The sequence below is a fragment of the Empidonax traillii genome, unplaced genomic scaffold (assembly GCF_003031625.1).
Source record: "Empidonax traillii isolate 1590-97213 ecotype Southwest subspecies unplaced genomic scaffold, ASM303162v1 scaffold310:size1162954, whole genome shotgun sequence".
Lineage (NCBI taxonomy): Eukaryota > Metazoa > Chordata > Aves > Passeriformes > Tyrannidae > Empidonax > Empidonax traillii.
The window spans coordinates 269,547-289,112 of NW_020955503.1; the positions used below are offsets into that span (position 1 = coordinate 269,547).

At 43.2% G+C, this 19,566-nt stretch overlaps 2 protein-coding genes across 2 annotated transcripts in view; one reads left to right on the forward strand and one right to left on the reverse strand.

The window, feature by feature from the left end:
* Positions 1-57: 57 nt before the first annotated feature.
* On the reverse strand, positions 58-12,710 carry NUDT6 (nudix hydrolase 6). Its single transcript, XM_027891153.1, has 5 exons — positions 12,572-12,710; positions 11,355-11,558; positions 6,210-6,265; positions 3,243-3,297; positions 58-534 (listed from the first exon to the last, which is right to left on the reverse strand). Exons 1-5 carry the CDS (start codon positions 12,708-12,710, stop codon positions 146-148), a joined length of 843 nt encoding a protein of 280 aa, XP_027746954.1. The 3' UTR covers positions 58-145.
* Positions 12,711-12,735: 25 nt separating this feature from the next.
* SPATA5 (spermatogenesis associated 5) overlaps positions 12,736-19,566 on the forward strand; it is a 165,981-nt gene continuing 159,150 nt past the window's right edge. Inside the window, exons 1-5 of the mRNA XM_027891130.1 lie at positions 12,736-12,953; positions 13,395-13,519; positions 13,916-14,073; positions 15,997-16,055; positions 17,190-17,813. Of these exons, the coding sequence (XP_027746931.1) occupies positions 12,821-12,953; positions 13,395-13,519; positions 13,916-14,073; positions 15,997-16,055; positions 17,190-17,813 (1,099 nt within the window). The 5' untranslated portion in view covers positions 12,736-12,820. The remainder of the gene's footprint in view (positions 12,954-13,394; positions 13,520-13,915; positions 14,074-15,996; positions 16,056-17,189; positions 17,814-19,566) is intronic.

Sequence of the window (19,566 nt, forward strand, 5' to 3'; positions counted from 1 at the left end):
TTAAAAATAATTTATCTCTTAGCTTATTAAAGAATAATTACTTTCTAATAATTACCTAAAAAGAAGTCCATGAATAAATTTAACGTGCAACACTGCAGTAATAATTCTAAATTATTAATCTAAAGAAATGTGAAATGTCTTGCTCTCATGTAATGTTTCTGTAGGACTCGGGCAGCTCCCTGTGGTACAGTTTGTAGAACAGGCCTGCGTAGACAGCTGGGAACTCCCTCATGGTTATGTCAATCTTATCAAACCCTTCCCTGTACCCGTACAGCAGGAGTTTGGCTACGTTGCTGGTGATGGGAGTAGAGTTTTTTGTCCTGACGAGCTCCTCGAGGTCCATCCACTCACACCTCAGGCACTCGTGCTGGCAGAAGCTGATGTTGAAGGAGGAGGGCTGCAGGCGACAGATGATGTACATGTCCGACTGCCCAAAGGCTCCGGGGTGGTGGTGCTGCTGCCTGATGCTTAGGATGGACTTGAACTCTGACTTGATGCCAGTCTCTTCAAAAACCTCCCGAACTGCTGTGTCTCCTGGGTGGAAAAGAGCAACCCTTAACATTCTTGAAACATCTGGGAAAGGTGGAAATCCCTCTAACTCAAAGCCTTCTCTGTTTTGCTCCGTCAGGTTTTGAGGATGTAAGTCTGTTTTTCCAGCACAAGGATAAGCTAATCCTTTGGTCCCTGAACAAAACTAATTGCTAAGTGCCTTTCTTGTGTATATCCTGCAGAATTACCCCTTTTGATAATACTGTGCAGGGGGTGGTTTGAAATGGACTCTCTGGTGGCTGCTGACTCTGCTGATCTCCTAATCCAAGGCAGCATTCCACCCTCCTTGCAGTCCTTTGCATCCCCATCCCTCTCCTCTGTCTCTGTCTCCTTGTCTCTGAGCTGTTTTGTTACCTCCTTCTTTTAGTTCACTTACAGTAAGAAACGAGTGTGCTGGCTTGCTTCCAAAAGCAAAATACATCTTAAGAGACCTGTAGAGATTTGCCATCCTGTGGAAGCTTTCATCTTGCCATGTCAGAGGGGAACAGAACGGGGGCAGTTTCAAATATTGGAAATAATGTGGGCACACAGTGGCTGACAATATATAACCAAAACGATTAATCCAGCATTGGCCAAATTACTGTACATTAATGGCCTTGCTTTGCACCTATTTCTTCCTCAGCTCAGCTTCTATCTTGCCGTGGAATGACCTGCGTGAAGTTTCCCAGATGGGGAAAGACACTCCTGTACCATTACTGACCCTTGCAGAGATTGCATTTTACGTTGCCCGGAGAGGCCTCTGTGGTCCCCTGGTTTAAAATAGTGGTTGCAAAGCCAAACCCCCTGTGGCAAGTGGTTTTGTTATTGGGCAGGGGGCTGTATTACACACAAGTGAAGAACTGAGATAATGAGGAAGGCTGAAGCAGGCTGCAGCAGGCTAAGCAGAAGGTTAAGAAAATTGTGATAATTAGGGATTTCATTTGAGCATTGAGCTCTGCTTTTAGATAAAGTGCCTTTTTCTGTTTCCCTTTTATTTAAAGGTGTGTATATATATAAATATCTACTGACACTTAAAACAGAAGAAACGCTAGGCTTTGAGTTTCAGGAATACTCAAATACAGAAATGTGTGCACTTTGCTTAATTCATTATGAGACTATTGGTATTACTTGCACGAGTCAGTTTGTACTCATTTAAGTAGATAGCCATGTATTTTGTCACTTCATATAATCACAGGATCTTCAAGCCTTGTAATTGCAATTTTTAATTCTAATTTAAAATGTAGTCCCTTGAATGAGTTTATAAGGTTTGATGCAAGGATTTAGAACAAAAGGAAAATTAAGCTCTATTATATTTTATGCTTCACTAATTTATATCTTCTTGTGATATAAGATGTGGATGCAGAGAATCGTAACTTTTATTATTATGCAGTTTAGAAGTGGCAGGAGGGGAGCTGTGAGAGACTTATTTTCTCCTGGGTGTTTTCCAATGCTTACATCCAGGCTCCAGCCGTAATTTCACCTGTTTTTTGAGGGATGGCCTCTGGCTTACTCAGTAGCACTATCCCTCTGGGGAATCCCACTGGAATGCCAGTGCTGGCACAAAAATCCTGCTGGTATCTCCTGGCCTAGAGCCTCTGGCACTAGAAGTGGGAAGAAGCCTGGCTAGACAACAACCACAGAGTTTGGGATTCTTCTGAAAATATGGATCCATTTCACTGTTACATGTATTTGCATTGTCCAGCAAATAGTTTTGATTTCCATCACTGGGTTTGACAAAAAGACTGAAAATGAGACTCGGGAGTTGTGAAACTAAACTCAGTCATATCCCAATAACTAGCAACTTTCTCCATGTGTTGAAATAATGAACTGGACTACAAGCCCTCCAAATGCTGTAGGGAGACTGTTAAAATCGTAGGCATTTGTAAGGTATGGAACAGTCAGGAAACCTGGGCTCAATGCCCAGATTTAAAAATAACCAGTCTGTGGATCATGATTTTAAGGGGTGAGATACAAGGGGGGAAAAAAGCGCCAAATTTTCTATCTCTTCATAAACAGCCTTGTTCATTCACCACCGACCAGAAAACTGCAGCAGCGCTTGTCATCACCTGTGCTGTGCTTGGGCAGAAATGAGAGGTTTCCTCAAATCGGCATTATTTCTTAATACAGAAGAGCCTTATGTCCCTGGGTGAGTAGGTGCCCATAGGACCGAGGTGCTGCCCTGTGCCAGGAGCTCGTAGTCCAAACAAATCAAATAAATGAGGGTGGGAGGAAGCAAATGTTGTATTTAATTCTGCTTTGCATGTACAAATGGAGAAGCTGGAAATTTTTGCTCAGTGCATCACTGAGGTCACTGCCCTGGATTCCAGTGTGAGCCGAGAGCTCCCTGTTTCAGTTTTATTTGGTTTATGTACTGATTACCTAAATCCTCTGCACCTCTGGCTCATATTACAGCATATCCAAGAAGCCCACAGAAAGTCAGCTGGCTTCGAGCACCCACTTAAGAGAAATTGTGGGAAAGAGTAAATGTTATAAATGCAAAACTTCTTTGCCCCAAACGTAATGTTGCCATTAAGGTAACATGAAGGATCCTGTGACCTTAATTATCATAAAGGTCACAGGATCACGTCACTTCATCTGCTCACCATTAATTCAAAGAAACGAATTCAGAGGAATGATGTGGGTCACGCTGTATTTCTGTAATGTTAATGTCTTTGTAACTCTGTTGACGTCTGACCTGTATTCCTGGGACTTACCAATGTCTTCTGCTGGATTAGACAGACCTCCTGGAAATTTCCATGCATTTATAGTCTGTATTGGAGGAGAAAACATTGATGAAGGATACAGCCTGTGTTGTACTCTCAAATATGAAGGAGATAATAAACATGTGACTTGTTTTCTTGAAGTTGCGGTATTGTTATGACTCCTACAAGCAGCAGGAAGTAAAAACTTATTCATTCCTGCTAAGGTGGTGATCAGAGACAGCTACAGTCTATATGAACTATTGGAACAAAACACCTACTGACTGAAAACACAAACTGTCTAACAGTCATTAGACAACATTGCTGCTAGATAGAGTAGTTGAATATTAAAAAAAAAGCTGCTATAGACAATATAATCTTATATTTAATCACTAATGTATTGCCCTTCCATGGTTTTGGCTTTTAAAAAATGTATATATATTTAATCTTACCAACAGGTATTATGATTGTAGTACTGTTCTATATTGCACTGGCTTTAAGATGACTCTGTGTGTCTGTAATAATCATTTAGTGTAACTAAAACTTCCATTTTCATGGAATACAAAAACTGAGGGCTTGTGTGTGATTTATGTAGAGAAACAGTTATTGAATTGCAATAAAGTTCAGTATTAGAACGTGGAGACTTGGTGTTGTTACTCATACTGCTAAAGGAGTCCCAGTCCCTGGGATTTGTAGGCTTTAGTTCTCTGTATGTTTTATTTCTTTCCTTATTAAAAGTTTATGTAGGAAGAAGTTACCCTTCACCTAGAAATTAACACAGTAAAAAAGTAAACTGGCCAAAAAAAGGGCTTTTTTGTCCATGCAGCAGAGAGGGGGAAACTCTCTGCTTTCCAGTGATTTGAAACTCCAACAACTACACTGGAAAATGTTGGCTTTTTTTTTTTTTTTTTTTTTCTGGGCATTCTTAAAGGGCTTGGATAGGAATTTATAGTAATAGATTAAAAATAGTGCAGATGGAAAATACGTATATTTGTCTCCTGGCTTCCAGATTTGCTTTTGGTTCCTGGAAATCTTTGGGTGCTGTGGAATTGTCCTTTCACGATTAAACCTAAACAGCTCTTAAAATTCTGCCAGCTGCTAATTATTTTTTTAAGCTTTCAGAACATCCTTTATTTTAAAAGGCACCATTTCAGGGAAACTGTTCATTTGATGGAAAAAGAGAAAGGAGAGGAGTGGTGGAACCAACAGTGGGAAACAACTGTCTGAGCCATCTGCTTGCCCTGAGATATTTGCTCAGTGCCCGAGAAATGTATGGATATTCATTCACACAGTCCAGCATTTAATTTCACCCAGTCAATAAAGAGCTGGAAAGAGGAGAGTCAGAATCAATCACTTTCTTCCTTTCAGCTCGCTGCACTGTCAGCTTTGTTCTGGAAAGGTGAGCTGAAACAGCTGACCTGGGATATCCAACTTTTCAGAATGAGCTGAGGGAAGAGGGAAGAGCAGTGCCAGTCTGGTCCTCTTGTGTTTTGGAGCCAGAGGTGAAAGAGGTAATGCCTGGTGAGTATGGAATCGAACCCAGTACCCAAATTAGAGCATCCGATGTCACTGCAGAAAGGATAGAGGTACCTGCACTTAAAATGCCTGTGGGGGAGCTTTAACAAAACCACACGTGTAGAAGTTAAGCCTCACACCTCCTTGGCTTGGGAAACTACTAGTTCCTACTAAAAATGCAGATATTCTTTGAGACCTGTTTAAGATCTTTACTAAAAGGTAAGCACGCAGTTTTATATTTCTGTGTGTAGAAAGGATAAATAAATGCCATGTTTCTAAAGTTCACAGTGTGCTGTTCTGCTCCTGGGGACTCTCTAGAAGTGGAACCACTTTTGGAGCCTACAGCATGTTGAGGTAAGTTCATGCTTAAATTGGTAGTTTTTTGATGTAAGCCTGGAGGTCCTGCTATAGAGAAGTTCTTGGTGTTTTTATTTATTATAAGTAAAAATAAAAAAATTAAAATCTTTAATTGCAGGAAATGAGTTCAGAGGAAGAGAAACACCCTTGTCTTTTGTGTTAGAAATTCAACGTGTTGTTTAATTGAACCTGCCTATGAAACCACCCTTTCACTGAAGTTCATTAACCATGTTGTAGTTACTAATGAACTGATGTTTTGGGTCCTGGGAAGAAATGTCTTAGTAGCTATTTCAGGAAAGGCAGAAAAATGCAGCCAGTGAGATTGTTAACTATATAAAATGAAAATGATGCATCTCGGTTTGATTGTTTCGTGTTAAAACTGCAGCCAGTCTCACTGTACTAGAGACGCTTTGCAAATGAAAGTGGAAGCCAAATGCCTTTTCTGTGGAATAGCCACAGAAAAGGCAACTCCCAGTGAGCTTTCTGCAGCTGCTGGATTAAAACCTAGGTTAGCCTGAGGGGGGCTGGAAGACGTTCCCAGTGATGGATGTTTGGTGACCTCAAGCCACATCACACGACCCACCATGCCCACACTAATGCTCTGGTTTGGCCTTCTCCCGTTTGGGAGGAATTAGGGATCTCTACACCTGCTGTACTGAGGTGCTCTGCAGGTCAGGGCCAACCATGGCGTGGCTTATTTAAAGCCACAGACATGCCTGGAATTTTTGAAACCAAACAAAATCAGAAACCTCCTCCCAAAATCTGTTTTGAGCTGTGGGGGTTTTCCAGAGGCCTCCATGGATCCAAACACATGATTAGGGATTCCTGGGTCAGTTGCAGGAGAAAAACTCAGAGCAGGAAGGATATTTAGTAGTGCTGAGTCAATCAATCACCTGTTCTAATTAACAATAAAGCCCTCGATTTTCAAAGTGTTTTTTTATTCCCTTAAAATGGAATACAGCAATCTGTTGATAGGTGTGTTCCAAGACACACTTTAAACTATCACAATGCGGGACTGGTATAAAAATAAACATTTTTTTTTTTTTTTATACTACAGAGCAGGATTATCTAAATGAACTTCTCTATTTTATAATCCTGTAACAAACTTACCTTATTTCTGTCTTGCACAACCAGCACCTTTCCAGTGCTTTCATCTAGAACAGCACCTAGCAGAGAAAGAAGATTGAAAAAAATGTAGCACTGGACAACTATGTCCAATCTTAACAACTAAAATCTAACATGTTTTGATAAAGCATAGCAAACCCCTAATGATACCATTTACAGTTGGCAAGGTTTGTTTAGATGAATCACAAAGTGGTTTGTTGGTGGAAAACTGATACACAATTAAATATCACAAAAAGGTTAAGTATCCTGCATAAAAATTCAGAGTTAGCACAGTACCAAGATAAATAATTGCAACATTTAAGTTCCAGATTAGACAAGAAATGAAAAGAAAAACTTGCTTGTGTTAATATCAGAACTAAAGAATGCAAGATCAAGAGGTCACCCAAACAATCTAGCAAAGCTGCAGCAGAGACGTGCCTGTAATCTTGCTTAAGTAACAGAAAATTTTCCAGTGACTCTGGCCGAGAAGCCACCCTTAAGGGGTAAGAATTTTTCCCCTGGTGAAATTCATGACAGAACTCCCACCTGCTGCAGTGGAGATTTGAGTGTTTTCTGGTTAATGACACACAAGGTTTACTACTCAGGGGGCTCACTGTGCTGATAATGTTCCACTGGGTGACTATCTATGAACTCATGACAGGAGCTCACAGTGATCCGAGTTGAATTGTTAACCAAAAAGTGTTGCTTCCAAGTGGGAAAGTGACACGTAAAAAAAAAAATCCCTCAGGATGTCTGACTGAAAGTGCAGTCTTTCCTTATGCCCTCATGCTCAGCCCATGACTTTGTCCTGCAGATTACAAGTCTTCCTGCTTTCTAAAACCCAAGTGCTTTCATGTTTAATCAGCAAGTCACACTCACTGGTCATACTTTAGAAACGTCCTTCCTTTAAAACAGGCATTTTTCTCAGATTTTAAAGAGTCCTGTGGTGAGCAGAATGAGTACTGTGGTGCAGCTTACCAGGCTCTTTTCCACATCAGTCATGCATGGGTTTCAAATTAGTAGTTAACTATAAAAAAATGCTTCTGTCATTTTACAGCAGGAGGAAGAGTATACAGGCAGACTGGTGATATATGCATTTAAAATGCTTTGGCAAAGTATTTCCACAGAAGGGAATTATTAAAGAATGAGTGTCCAGCTCACAATACCCTCTGTTTTTTTAATAATACATGGCAGACTTCTGTGTAGGAGGAATATTGAAAGGATGAAATGCCTTCCTTCAAGAGATGTCAAAGGACATGTTTTAAGAGGGTAGTCACAGATCTGCCTCCCCCTGACTTGTGACTGATTTCATTCCTCCTATAAATATTTAGCAGTGCTGATTGAAAGAGGGAACAAAAGGAAAGCAGGACTAACTCTGATGTGTGCTGTGATTACTGGGATTGTTTTCTAGTAAAGCCATCGTTCAGCCAAATGGTTTGCTGAGACCAGGGAGAACTGCTGCAGGCAGTAAAATGCAGCTTGAATCAAACAGAAAGTATGTGTTCCCTTCTCTGCTCCTGTTCCCCTGAAATATCATTTTTGGCAGTGAAACTGTCACTAAGATGATCAGAATCTCTGCTAGAGGATACCTAAAACCAACGTAAAAGGAAAGGAAGAACACCAACAGGATTTGCTGTCCGGTCTCATGTTTCAAGTGTAGCTCAGAAGGTCCTGAGCTGCACCTGGTTGGTATCAGTGAGATCAGAGATTGACTGCAGGCCCTGAACTGCAGTTTTATAAAGAGTTTTAAAAACTCTCTCCCTTGTGACAAATGTGGTACCTGGAGCTTTAAATCATCCAACACCAGGACTTTCTGGAAAGGTTTATGCTTATAACCCAGCCAAGTAATCAGTATTACAACACTGCTTTGTTTTTAATGTTCTCTTTTGGGAAACAGGTAAGCATTAAAAAAAAAAAAAAATCCCTTAGACAACTCCAGGTGATGAGTAATGGACGGGAAAAATATCATCATCCTACCTGTTTTATTTATGACTGATTAAAACACGTATGCAAAGATGTTCAGTGCTGAAAAGCACTTGTCTACCACACGAGTGCACGCACAACTGCTTGCAATGTAAACAGCAGCAAAGAGTAAGTATTTGTAAAACAACTTGGGAACTACTTTTAAATCACTTTCGATTCCTTGGGCCATCATAACCTACCTAACTCCACATTAATGCAGCTGCTCATTTTACCCATTTCCTTAAGTAACAGGACTGGCTAAGGCTGATAATCCTCAGTGTGTGCAGACTCCAAGGACTTTGATTCAGTAAGTAGATTAAGGTAGGTAGCAATGAAAATAACAGCTGTGCTGTAAGGCTTAGGCTACGTGTGAGGGAGAAGAGAATGACTTTTACTTTTCTTCCTCTCCTTGCACTTTCCTTCCTCAGCTTGCCTGCCTGTGCCATTGTTGCGTGGCATGTTTACAAACACGTCCCTTTCTGGGTGGCAGACCACTTCCTCCCAGGAGGTGGGGAATGTTGGAAATGCTTCTCCAAAACACGTTAATCACTTCATACACCAGAGACTTCCCTGTGTCTTCACACATGTGGAAAATCCTGCCGCCTACAAACGGATGCAGCGAGTGAGCTGGGAGAACACATCACATGTTCCACTATTTCTAAACAATAATGGCCAAGCCCAATGAGTAACATTTGCTACTCTCTGCTCGGCGACTCTCATCCAGTCTGGTCACGTATGACCTGACCTCTCTTATTCACACCTTTGTCATCACTTGGCTGGACCATCCCGAGGCACAAGCCCTGGCTGCGCGGCGTTCCCTGCGTGGGAAACTCCAGACAGCAGGAAAACCAGCTGCTGGTCTACTTGGCAATGAGACCTGCTGCCTGCTCCCTGTGCTGGTTTCCCTCTGGCCAGCCAACCACTCTCCATGTCTCTGCTTTTCGTTTCCAGGATGCTCAAGAGACTGAGTCCTGTATTTCACTGACTGGCCATAGCATTGAGATGGAGACTCTCATCAGAAGATTGCTTTCTTTTACTGCAGACACTTTCTAAAATATTTTTTTTGTTGTTGTTGTTGTTTTTCAGGAAATAAAAATGCCTGGGATTTGACACCAACAAAATATAAAAGAGTATATTTACATAATTTAATATTTGAATAAAATTAGTTCAAAATAGAATGAAGCCCTTCCACTACCCAAACTCTCCCTCCTAAAGTAGAAAGCTAATGGAATAAAAATATTCCAGGTGGTATCTACACTGCTTAGTGTATTCTTGGGATGTGTTCCAGCTCCACTGACAGCGAGTGGAACAGAGGAAAAAAAACCACATAGCAATCATTATTTCACAGAGAAGTCTGCTTGTCTACCTGCCCCAAAATGCCTTCCTTAAGCCCTTACCTCTTTTAACAAACTCCCAATAATGAATAAAAATGTACAGGTTTGAAAAGTGATAGCAAAGAATACAGACATTTTATGTTGTGCAGTTTTTAAATCTGTGCAATAAGTTATGAAATCCATCTACCTGCCTTTGTGTAACTCTTCCTTTCCTCAAACCTTTTTCCTACTTGCAGAGTGCCAAGTGTTTCAAAGTGGAACTGCAAACTATGCTCTGAAAGTGCATTTTTTTTGTATTTTCAAATGTTTATTTGAGAGTCTTTCAAGAGTTATGATTTCTCTTACGTGAATTCCTTCCTGATACCCACCGGGGTCACAACAGGTCTTTTACATGATTTTTTTTCAAACAACATTTTTAGCTGTGCAGCTCTTCCCTCAGAAAAGAACCCCTCTCAATTAGTCCCGTTTCCTCAAGCACTCGAGTTACAACCACAAGGAGTAACGTGGTGCTTCTGCGGAGGGAATGCGCTATCCCGCTCCAGTTTAATGCCACATATTTTAACGGTGAGGTTTCCATACCTCAGGAAAAAACATGCTCCAACATGTCCATTGACAAAATCCAAGGCGGCCTTCGGCTTCCACCCCGCCCTCTGCTGGCCGCGGAACGGCAGACACCCACTGGCGATGGCAGTAGCACTGTTTGGTAATTCAAGGCGTTTTCCCCTAAACTTATTTTCACCTTGACCTGCTGCAACGCCGAACAATCCATCTTTTGTGAGTTCTTCCTAACTAGGCTTGTCAAATGGCTATTTATGGGTCTTAACACCACTTGGTGAATGAATAGAAATAATGTCCCACACAGTCCCTGCCAGGCAAGGACAAACAAGTCAAGGCTGGAATTGGAGAGATTTGCTCTCTCTGTCCCGTAATTTCTGGGTGTTAAAGTAACTTTTGCATGAGGGGTCCAAACAAACCTCCAAATAACAGATTACTGGGTGATGGGACAGGCAATGGCTTATCTGTGGAACTCTGCAGAAAGACGGTGCAAAGCCATTCAAATTTGGTGAAGCCAAGTTTTTTTGGCTCATCATCAGTCCCTTGTACTGTGCTATATGAAGAAAAAACAAACAAAAAAAAGGGAACCATCTTATCTAGTTCCCCGCAAATGTTCTCAGTTACGGAACAACTCCTTTCCAACTGGGACTGTGGGAGTTCTATTGGTTAAGAGTATTGTGTCCAGATGTTTGTTAGTAAAATATATTTGTTTGGAATACAGACTTCTAGGCACAGCTTAGAACAGCTTTCAGACCACTGTAATTTCAGCTAATAGTTGTTTTAGCTTCTGAACAATCCCTGTTAGGTCAAGTTGTCCCCATTTACAGACCTTAATGTGAGCATAGGTTATGCAGATTCATATATTAAGCATCTACAGTAAGGACAGAAAGCAGAGAAGTGTTTTTTTATTTCTCTATGATTGTGGTTACTTTTCCATTTTAAAATGCTGCTTGAAATCTTTACTCTCTCTCTCTTACCTGCAAGGTGAAAAGCCGACGTTTCTCAAAATGGTGTTTAAAAGCAATATTCATGAGCTAACATTCTACAGCTTCAGGACCCCATTTTCTATTCCCTGAGCTGTTCACAATTTTCTCCAACTGGAATCATTTGGAGAAACCTCTCTCTGGCTGTTTTTATGCTGTTGCACAGGCTTATTCATGAATGACACACTTCCCCTTGTAAAGTCACCCCAACAGCAGGCAGCTGGTTTCCATGTGCTGGTTGTCCAGAACAGCCCATTTTCCTACAGGTCCTGAGGGCTTGTTTAAGTCTTTTTGGGGGCACCACACCTGGAACTCACCTGCAACCCCCAGCTGGTGGGTGGCAAACCCTGGCAGCCTGCTGGGCCCCTGTCCCAGCCACAGCGTCAGGGTGGATGAGCCCTGCTCGGCGTGGTGGAAAGCAAAGCCTTGGGAAGCAGCTGTTGCCACAAGCCCGCTCTGGAGGATGGGGACACGGAGCCAGACGGCAATGCGACCTTCCTGCCGCCACTGAGCCACAGAATCTGCAAGAGAGGGAAGTGAGGAGGGTCAAGGCCGTGGCCACCACTCAGAGACATCCCACCCCTTGCCCTTGATCTGTGTGGTTTTAAACCTTACTGCGCACAAGAATCGGGGTTATCGAGCAAAAAAAAAAATCTGTATTTTCACCTCATTTACAGGGCCAAACTATTGTCAGTGTGAGGAAGCCAGCAACGACATGGGCTGCCAGCTTGACATTTCACGTGGTACAACTCTGTGTTCATGCACGAAATAATGGCTTTTCTGTCAGGGTCTGCTGTCAAAGGCACAGGGGAATCTACTCATCTGGAGTACTGTGTCCAGTCCCTGGCTCCTCAGTACAAGAAAGAGAAGGGGAGTGTACTGGAGGGTACTCTCGCTACTGGTGAGGGTCCCGTGAGGGGCAACAAAGGTGACTATGGGTCTGGAGCATCTCTCTTAGGAGGAAGATGGATGTGGGAGCTCGGCTTGTTTAGACTGGAGAAAGGAAGACGGAGAGGGGATCTTATTAATACATATAAATATTGCAAAGGCAGGTGCCAAGAGCACGGTGCCAGACTCTTTTCAGTTTCACCACAGCACGATGTCAGACTCCTTTCAGTTTCTTGCCCGGCGACAGGACAAGGAGCAGCATCCATAAACTAAAACACCACAAGTTCCACAACAACAACACGAGGAAGATCTTGAAGCTTCCAGAGCACTGGAACGGGCTGCCCAGGGAGGTCATGGAGTCTCCCTCTCTGGAGACACTCCAAACCCACATGGACGCGTTCCTGTGTCACCTGCCTCGGGTGACCCTGCCTTGGCAGGGGGGCGTTTGTACCAGATGATCCCCAGAGGTCCCTTCCAACCCTGACAATTCCGTGGCTCCGTCCTGCCAGCTCCCTCCGCCGCACGGAGTGCCCGTGAGGGGAAGGCGGCGGCTGAGGGGAGCTCCCCATCCCGGGGACCCCCGCCGGCCCCTCACACCGCGCCCACCGCCCGCCCCGCCGCCCCGGGAGCCCCGCCCGGCACTTGCCCCTCAGCCACCGCCCGAAGGCGGCCCGCTCCACCCGCGGGGGCTGGCGCAGCTCGCCCAGGTCCACGCTCACCCCCCCGAACTTGTCCGGCCGCGCCCTCAGCCCGGCCAGGGCCGCCCAGCCCCGCGCCCTCCGCATCGCCCGCCACAGCCGCGCCATGGCACTGAGAGGGGCGGGGAGGGCACGGAGCCTCCGCCTCCGTGGGCGGTGCCGGCCTCTGCTCCGGAACCACTCGGCGGCGGGGCAGCATGTCTGCCTCGTCTTCCAAAAGGAAGAGCAAGGGGCGCCCGGCCGCGGGTGGCGGCTCCCCGCGGGATGCTCCCCTCGGGGCTGCTGAGGGCGGGCCGCTGGCGCTGCGTGTCGCCGACGCCGTGGAGGCAGGTACGGGCGTGCGGGCGGCGGGGACGGGCTGCTCGGGGACGGGCTTACCCAGCCTGGGCTTCACTAGCCCCGGCTTACCCAGCCCAGCGCGCTGAGGGCGCCTCGTTTGAAACCGAGTCCCTGCCGAGACGCGCTCGAGAAGGCGCGATCGGGGTTGGTTCTCTCAGGTCAAGTCGCCTGAGCTCCCCGTGAAATCTACTCTCTTGTTCCCGTGGAGCGGGAGCTAGATGGCGGTGGAAGGTGCAGTGCCGAGGAGCGGGCGTGTGACCGCGGGTGTTTTCGCAGCCCCGTCGGCGTCCCAGCCCCGCGGTTCCCCCTCACGGGGGTCCCCGCGTTCCCCTCAGGGCGGGCGCCGTGAGGGCTGGGGAGGGGTTTGTTGTTGTACGGATTGGGGGGAGAAAAAACGATTGTTTTTTTTTCCCCCCACCTAAAAAACATCAGGAGATGACAAAGTCCCGAAAATGCTGCGCAGAACGCTGGCGCAGCTGTCGCTGAGCAGCATGAAGTCTGCGGAGCTCTGCATAGGCCGGCCGGTCCTGCTCACCTCAGCTGATGGGCGGCAGGAGGTGAGACCCTTCCCTGTCCCTATAAGTGCTTTTCCCGTGCTTTCGGTGTGTTCTTGTTGTAGTCAGTGGGGCCAACACGGAACATGCGTTGAGAAAGATGGTGAACGTGCTCTTCCATGTTTTCTTTGTGGTGTTTACATGTTCATTCTCAGTGCTGGAAAAAGGTCATGGTACTGTTTTTTTTTCCAAAGTCTAACCCCTTCTTTCTTGGGTTGCCTTGTATCGTGTCTTAAGAGCTCAATGCTACTTGTATTTTGGTGTGTGGCACCAGGTTTTAACCTAATCTTTCTTCCCCTCAGCCCATATTTTCATAGTAAAATGTTGCTTGGCTTGAATGGAAATAGGGGATGGGGGGAAACGCAACTGACAGTTGCTTGCTTTGGAAACTCTTTCTAGGTGTGTACTGCTTGGCCCACTGCAGGCTTTCCCGGTGGGAAAATTGGGCTGAATGAAACCACCCAGAAGAACCTGAAAGTAAATCCAGGTGATGGTGTCACCGTGCAACCTGTGACTGGTGCAGTCATCCAGGCAGAGGAAGTGGATTTAAAGCTGAGGTATGGAACTTGTTATAACCTCGTTGGAGAGAGTGAAGTGATTTTTTTTTTTTATTTTTAACCACTTCCCTTCAAAACTTCACCTTTATATATGGTGGTTTTGTGCTCTGCTTTTATTTACTGTTTGGGTTTTTTTAGGATTGGAAACTCCGAGGTATGTTTTTGTTTAGGATTGAAATTGATCCAAAGAAGGGAATGAAGGGTACAAATCACAGTTGTAAAATCATGAATGCTCTGAGAAATCGGCAGGTTATTGATTTGCTGAATGATTTCTTATAGTTGTTGTTCTAACACTTCACAGAGTCAACATTTGGGTTGATGTAGAATCTGATTATACTTATTTCCTAAAGTTGTTTTACAGTTACTTTTGAAAGTGTCAGAGCACTTATATCTTTATAAATTATCATCACTTTCCTGTCAGATCTTTCTTCAAACACAACTATTTAGTTATAGAGGTGGTTGAAAACACACATTTCATTAGAAAACCAACCCCATGTTAAATTAACAATTAAAACTAATAGTTTTCTATTTCTCTGTGTTAATATGCTCTGCATTCTTTCTTTAAAGCTGTGACTTTTACTGAAATACAAGCTAAAGATGAGGTCAGAGGAATTGCACCTAACTTCTGAAATATTTACATTACTGTAATTTTCTTGGGAAACTGTTCCATAGACAGAGTTTTCCCACTCCGATAGTGGATAATAGCCAATAAAGAGTCAGGCTCTGAAGATTTTTATACAGGTGTACTGCCATATTTTTAAGTCATATCAAAGGCTCTTTTTCTGAAATTAGGAGAGAAAACATGAAAACTGTAATTGGTCTGTTTTAAGGCTGGTAATTTACTACACACTATGGTGTAAGACTATAAATTATTTAAGGAATGAACTGAAGTTCTGTTATTCGAGTACTCCCTGGGTTTCTAGATGTTTAACAGGTGAAGTTTATTGCCTGCAAATCAACGCCTCTGGGTCCTGCTTGCTTGCATAATTTAACTTTTTCTTCCAGCTAAAAAAATCCATCTCCAATTTCAGACCCAAGCAACAAAATTGAGTATGTGCTTACTCATCAGGATATTTTAAGGGCTCTCCTTTAAATTAGCTTAATACATCTCTTTCCCCAAAATTCCTCTGTGAAGCAGTAGAATTGAGCAACAAGATTTTATCTGCAGGTTTAGGGCTCCCCCCGTTGATCACGCGTTGCTTTGCAGCATCTGTGTCTGCTTTAAAGGCCTTTGGTGCCGCTGCCGTTCCCCTCTCGGTGCGGTGCCTTTGAAGGTGCAGGTGAGAATGCTTAGAAAAGTTGTGGACTTTTCAAAATGGATGTAGTGAGTCCTATCTGTTTAGTCACTTAATTAAGTAAAAGACTAGAAAACGCTTTGTGGGGAAAACTTGTACGGTTTTAGTAGTGGATGTGCAGTGCTTAAGGCATGTGCGCAGTTTTGCAAGTGCTCAAGGCGCTGTTTGAATCGATTAAAAAGATTTGCACGTGTCTTTGCAGGGCTGAAAGAGACCTGCCTTATCTGGGTTTTTTTTCAGACCAGTAAATGTAGTAATGGCTGTTCTGCCCCAGTGAGATGAGAAGCCTGCATTGCAGATTTGTGATCCTGAGAAACTATAAATCTAATTTAGGATTTGGCATTTTGTTTGGGGAAAAAAAAAAAACAACACCACAACACAAACCAAAAATCGAGCCCCAAATAAAATAGCTACACTTGTTTTGTTGCTGTGTGTGTCGTATTTTCAGAGTTAACATGTTATTATTTGAAGACTGAAGTGCTCATCCATCTTTTCTGTTTGTGGGGTTTAAGTCATATACTGTAAAACAGGTGATATTCATCATCCTGGTACTTTAGTGCTGTGGCCTCTGGTTTGGTTTGGAAGTAGTTATTGCTTGGAAAAGTCATTTTCTTCTTTCCTACCACAGGGACAAAGATGCCACCGTTAATGCCGAGGAAATGTCTGTGTGTCTGCTGAGAAACCTTGGTATGAGTTTTATTCCTTTTCTTTTGCCTATTCAATTTTTGTAGTAGGTCATCAAGTCTTGGTTAGAAGAGCAAATATTTTCCTCTTATGTTCCTAATCAAGGGCTTGTGGCAAAATAGGAGATGTTATTTTGTTCGCACTTCTTTTGGGCTAAATAATTTTGTCGTCGGGCCAGATAATTTTGCCATGCTGTAAATGTGTAATTTGCATTAGTTGTGGCTCTATCCCTTCTGTCCATTGTACTTTTGTCTGGTTCAAGTTAGGAGTTTTCAGCAGTCATTGATGGCCTTCTGGCTGATATTGTGATGCACTTCAGAGTTTACTTGCACTGTGAAGAAAAGACTGCAATACTATACATTAAACTCAAGATAAAGGATCAGTATTAACCTGAAATCCCAGTCCCTTGAATCTCTTTTTTATGTTGGTGGTAAATAAGTAAAATTGCTCTTCATTGGGTGGCAGATAAACATACTGACTTAAAAAATACCAAGGAAAGTTATTCAAAGTAGTGTTCCTCACTACAAATTGTTCTACTCAAAGGCAATGTTCTAGTTTAGGAATTAATAACACTGTTGCTACACCAAGAAGCAGGAAACATGAACTGCATTCCAAATTCATGAGTTTGTCTGGAAATCTTGTTTATGCTTTTCCTTTTTCTTTTATTTGTGTGTGCCTGTAGGGTGTATTCAAATCACATTTCCTCATCTCTCTGTCAATGCACAGGCTAAAACCTTGTTTTTTTAGTTCAATACTCTAAAAGTGGGTTAAACATGAAATATTATGAGATGCACAGCAAATACAAAATTTGTACTTCTTATAGTACTGATTCCAGTTATCTCCCCTTGTATGACATTTAAAAGACTCAAATTAATGATAAGTTTAGTATGAGTGATTACATATGATACTGACAAATGTTTATCCAGTAAAGTCTGCTTGTGTACAAAAGGATCTTTCAAAGTACCTGAAATTACCTTGAAATTATGTTACTACCTTTTGTTATGTTAATTAACAGCGCTGTCTAGGCTTCCTGGTAAGGAATTATTCTGTTGCAAAAATGTCTGAATGTTACTGCTGCCCAAGTAGATTGAAATGTCACCTTCTCTGTCTTTTTTTTCTTCTTTAATCTTATCATAGATGGGAAAATAGTTCTACCAGGAAACCTCTTGGCTTTCACTTTCTATGGCAAACTGTGCAACATCGTGGTGATGAGAGTGAAAGGAACTGATGGTGCAGAGCTGAGCGCCCAGGGCAGCGCCATTCCCAGTGACCCAGACCCTGAGACATCCGAGTTGGAGACAAGTGCCTTAGATTTGTCCCTGCAGCTCGGCAGGATGGACATTGGTGATAGCCCAGAGGTTGCATCTTTGAGCACACCAAGCAAACTGATGGATCCAGGCTCACCAGCTACACCCAGTTCTGTGACAGCCACTGGTCAAGACTCTGCTCAGGGAGAGAAAACCTACAGCAAGGGAGATGGTGCAGACCTCGCCGAGGATTCGGAGTTGGCTGGGAAAAGCAGCAGTGAGGGACTCCCCATAACGGGCAAAACTGGAGCAATGAGCAATACAGACTCTTTTTATTTCATTTCTTCAAGAACTAGGATCAATTTTATTGAACCCAGGACCAGCATAGCAGAAGATGATGAATGTGAGTCCCGAGTCACCTATGACATGATAGGAGGCTTGAGCAGCCAGCTCAGAACTATTAGAGAAACAGTTGAACTGCCCTTGAAGCAACCTGAACTGTTCAAGAGTTACGGTATGATGCCTAAAGAGTTGATTTTCTTCATTTGATGCCGGTTTTCTTCTTTAATTAGACTTTTTTTTTTTTTTTTCCATTTTTTAAAACCAACCACAAATTATCCCAGGAGTATGCACTGACTTTTATCTAACACTGACCTGGTGTACTTGTGTGTCCAAACAATGTCAAGCTGCTTTATAATTATACTGTATGGGTACTGTGAAGATGTGATGATGAGCTTGTGTGAAAAATAGGTGAGCAGGGAAGAAATGTACAAAAATTCAGGAGTGCACAAGCAGAATTTTCGGTTAATAGGGAAGACTTCTTTGCTTGGGTGTTTGAAAAGTGCAGTTGTTTGAGTGTCAGAAGATACTAATTACTTTTGGTAGAATCAGTTAATGATATTTTTTTAAATGGAGAAAAAGTCAAATTAGTTCTTCTACTGTTTTTATCCCTGGTGTGTTGTAGGCTTCCTGCAAAATTTACAGGAAGTCTTTGAGGCTGTTTACTCAAACTCTTCAGTGTATGGAGCGTTTGAGTCCTTCCTGTGTGAATTACAGGGTGGAAAAATGAATACGATTACAGTTGCCATATATAAAGTTATATCTAACATACATATTCACTCAGAGGACTTCTGTGACAAAGCTAAAACTGCACTGTGTATTTATCACAAGTAGATATGTACCTTGTCTAGATGGGCATCACTGTGAAATAGGGCTCTTACCTATAAACATTGCTTTGATATCGTGTCTTTGAGGCTTTTTATTTCTCTGCCTTTACCTCTTCTCACACACACACACACAGTCTAGAGAGGAGGTGATTCCAGCTGGGACAATTTCCATAACGCACAGGTGGCTCTTTCTTGGCTGTGATCCCCAGGTGTCAGTGGGCTGGTCTGAGGCATCTTCATGGCTTAATTTGGTCCAGCCTCGGCATCACCGCGTGGTTCTGCGTTAGCACAAAGTTTGCCTCAGCGTCAGCATTCTTCATACCCGGTCCCAAAAGTGCTCGAGCAGATTCCCTACTAGTTACCTGGTAGATGATGATGTTTCCTCAGCAGTTACAGACCTTTAGTAAGCATCCAAACGTGGTGAGTCCTTGTCTGCTCTCGGGGAGCGAGGCTGGCAGTGAGGTGGGCCCGTGGTTCCACAGTTCCCTTTCTTGCCAGTGCCAGAAGCACCACAGGAGGGAGCAGCTCATGCTTTAATTGGAGTGCTGTGAGGAAACCTGCTCCTGAAGACACTTTTACCTCCATCCTCTGTCATTCGGCCGATAATGTTTTTTTTTCTTCTCAAGTGTATGAGTTTCTAAGATTCAGACTTGTGGCATCACTCCCTGTCTGATTCCTGGTCCCCCACGTGATGTTTCTTGCGCTGTGTTTCACCATTCCACCATTCTCTTTTGTGCTGGGGTCAATCCTTTGTCTCTGCTTTTTGCTTTCTAATTTTCTACCTGGTTTTGGCTTTGTGTCCGTTTAATTTGGAACTTGTTTCAGTGGGCTCTTTACCGGGGATCGTAACAATACCTTCGTGCAGTTACCTTTATTTTCTGTCCACCTCTAACTGTACTCAGCAGTACCTAATGTGCTGTGCCTCAATATTTCTTTTTGGCTTTTAACATTTGCCATTAAATAGACAAATTCATCCTTTTGATATGTGTTTTTTGTCTTCTTGCAAGTGTTCTTGAATCAAGCCTCATAGTGTTTCTGAAATTCTTTTGGAGTGTTGAAGTGAAGAGGTTTTCTGATGTTGGAAATTTGATGTAATGACAC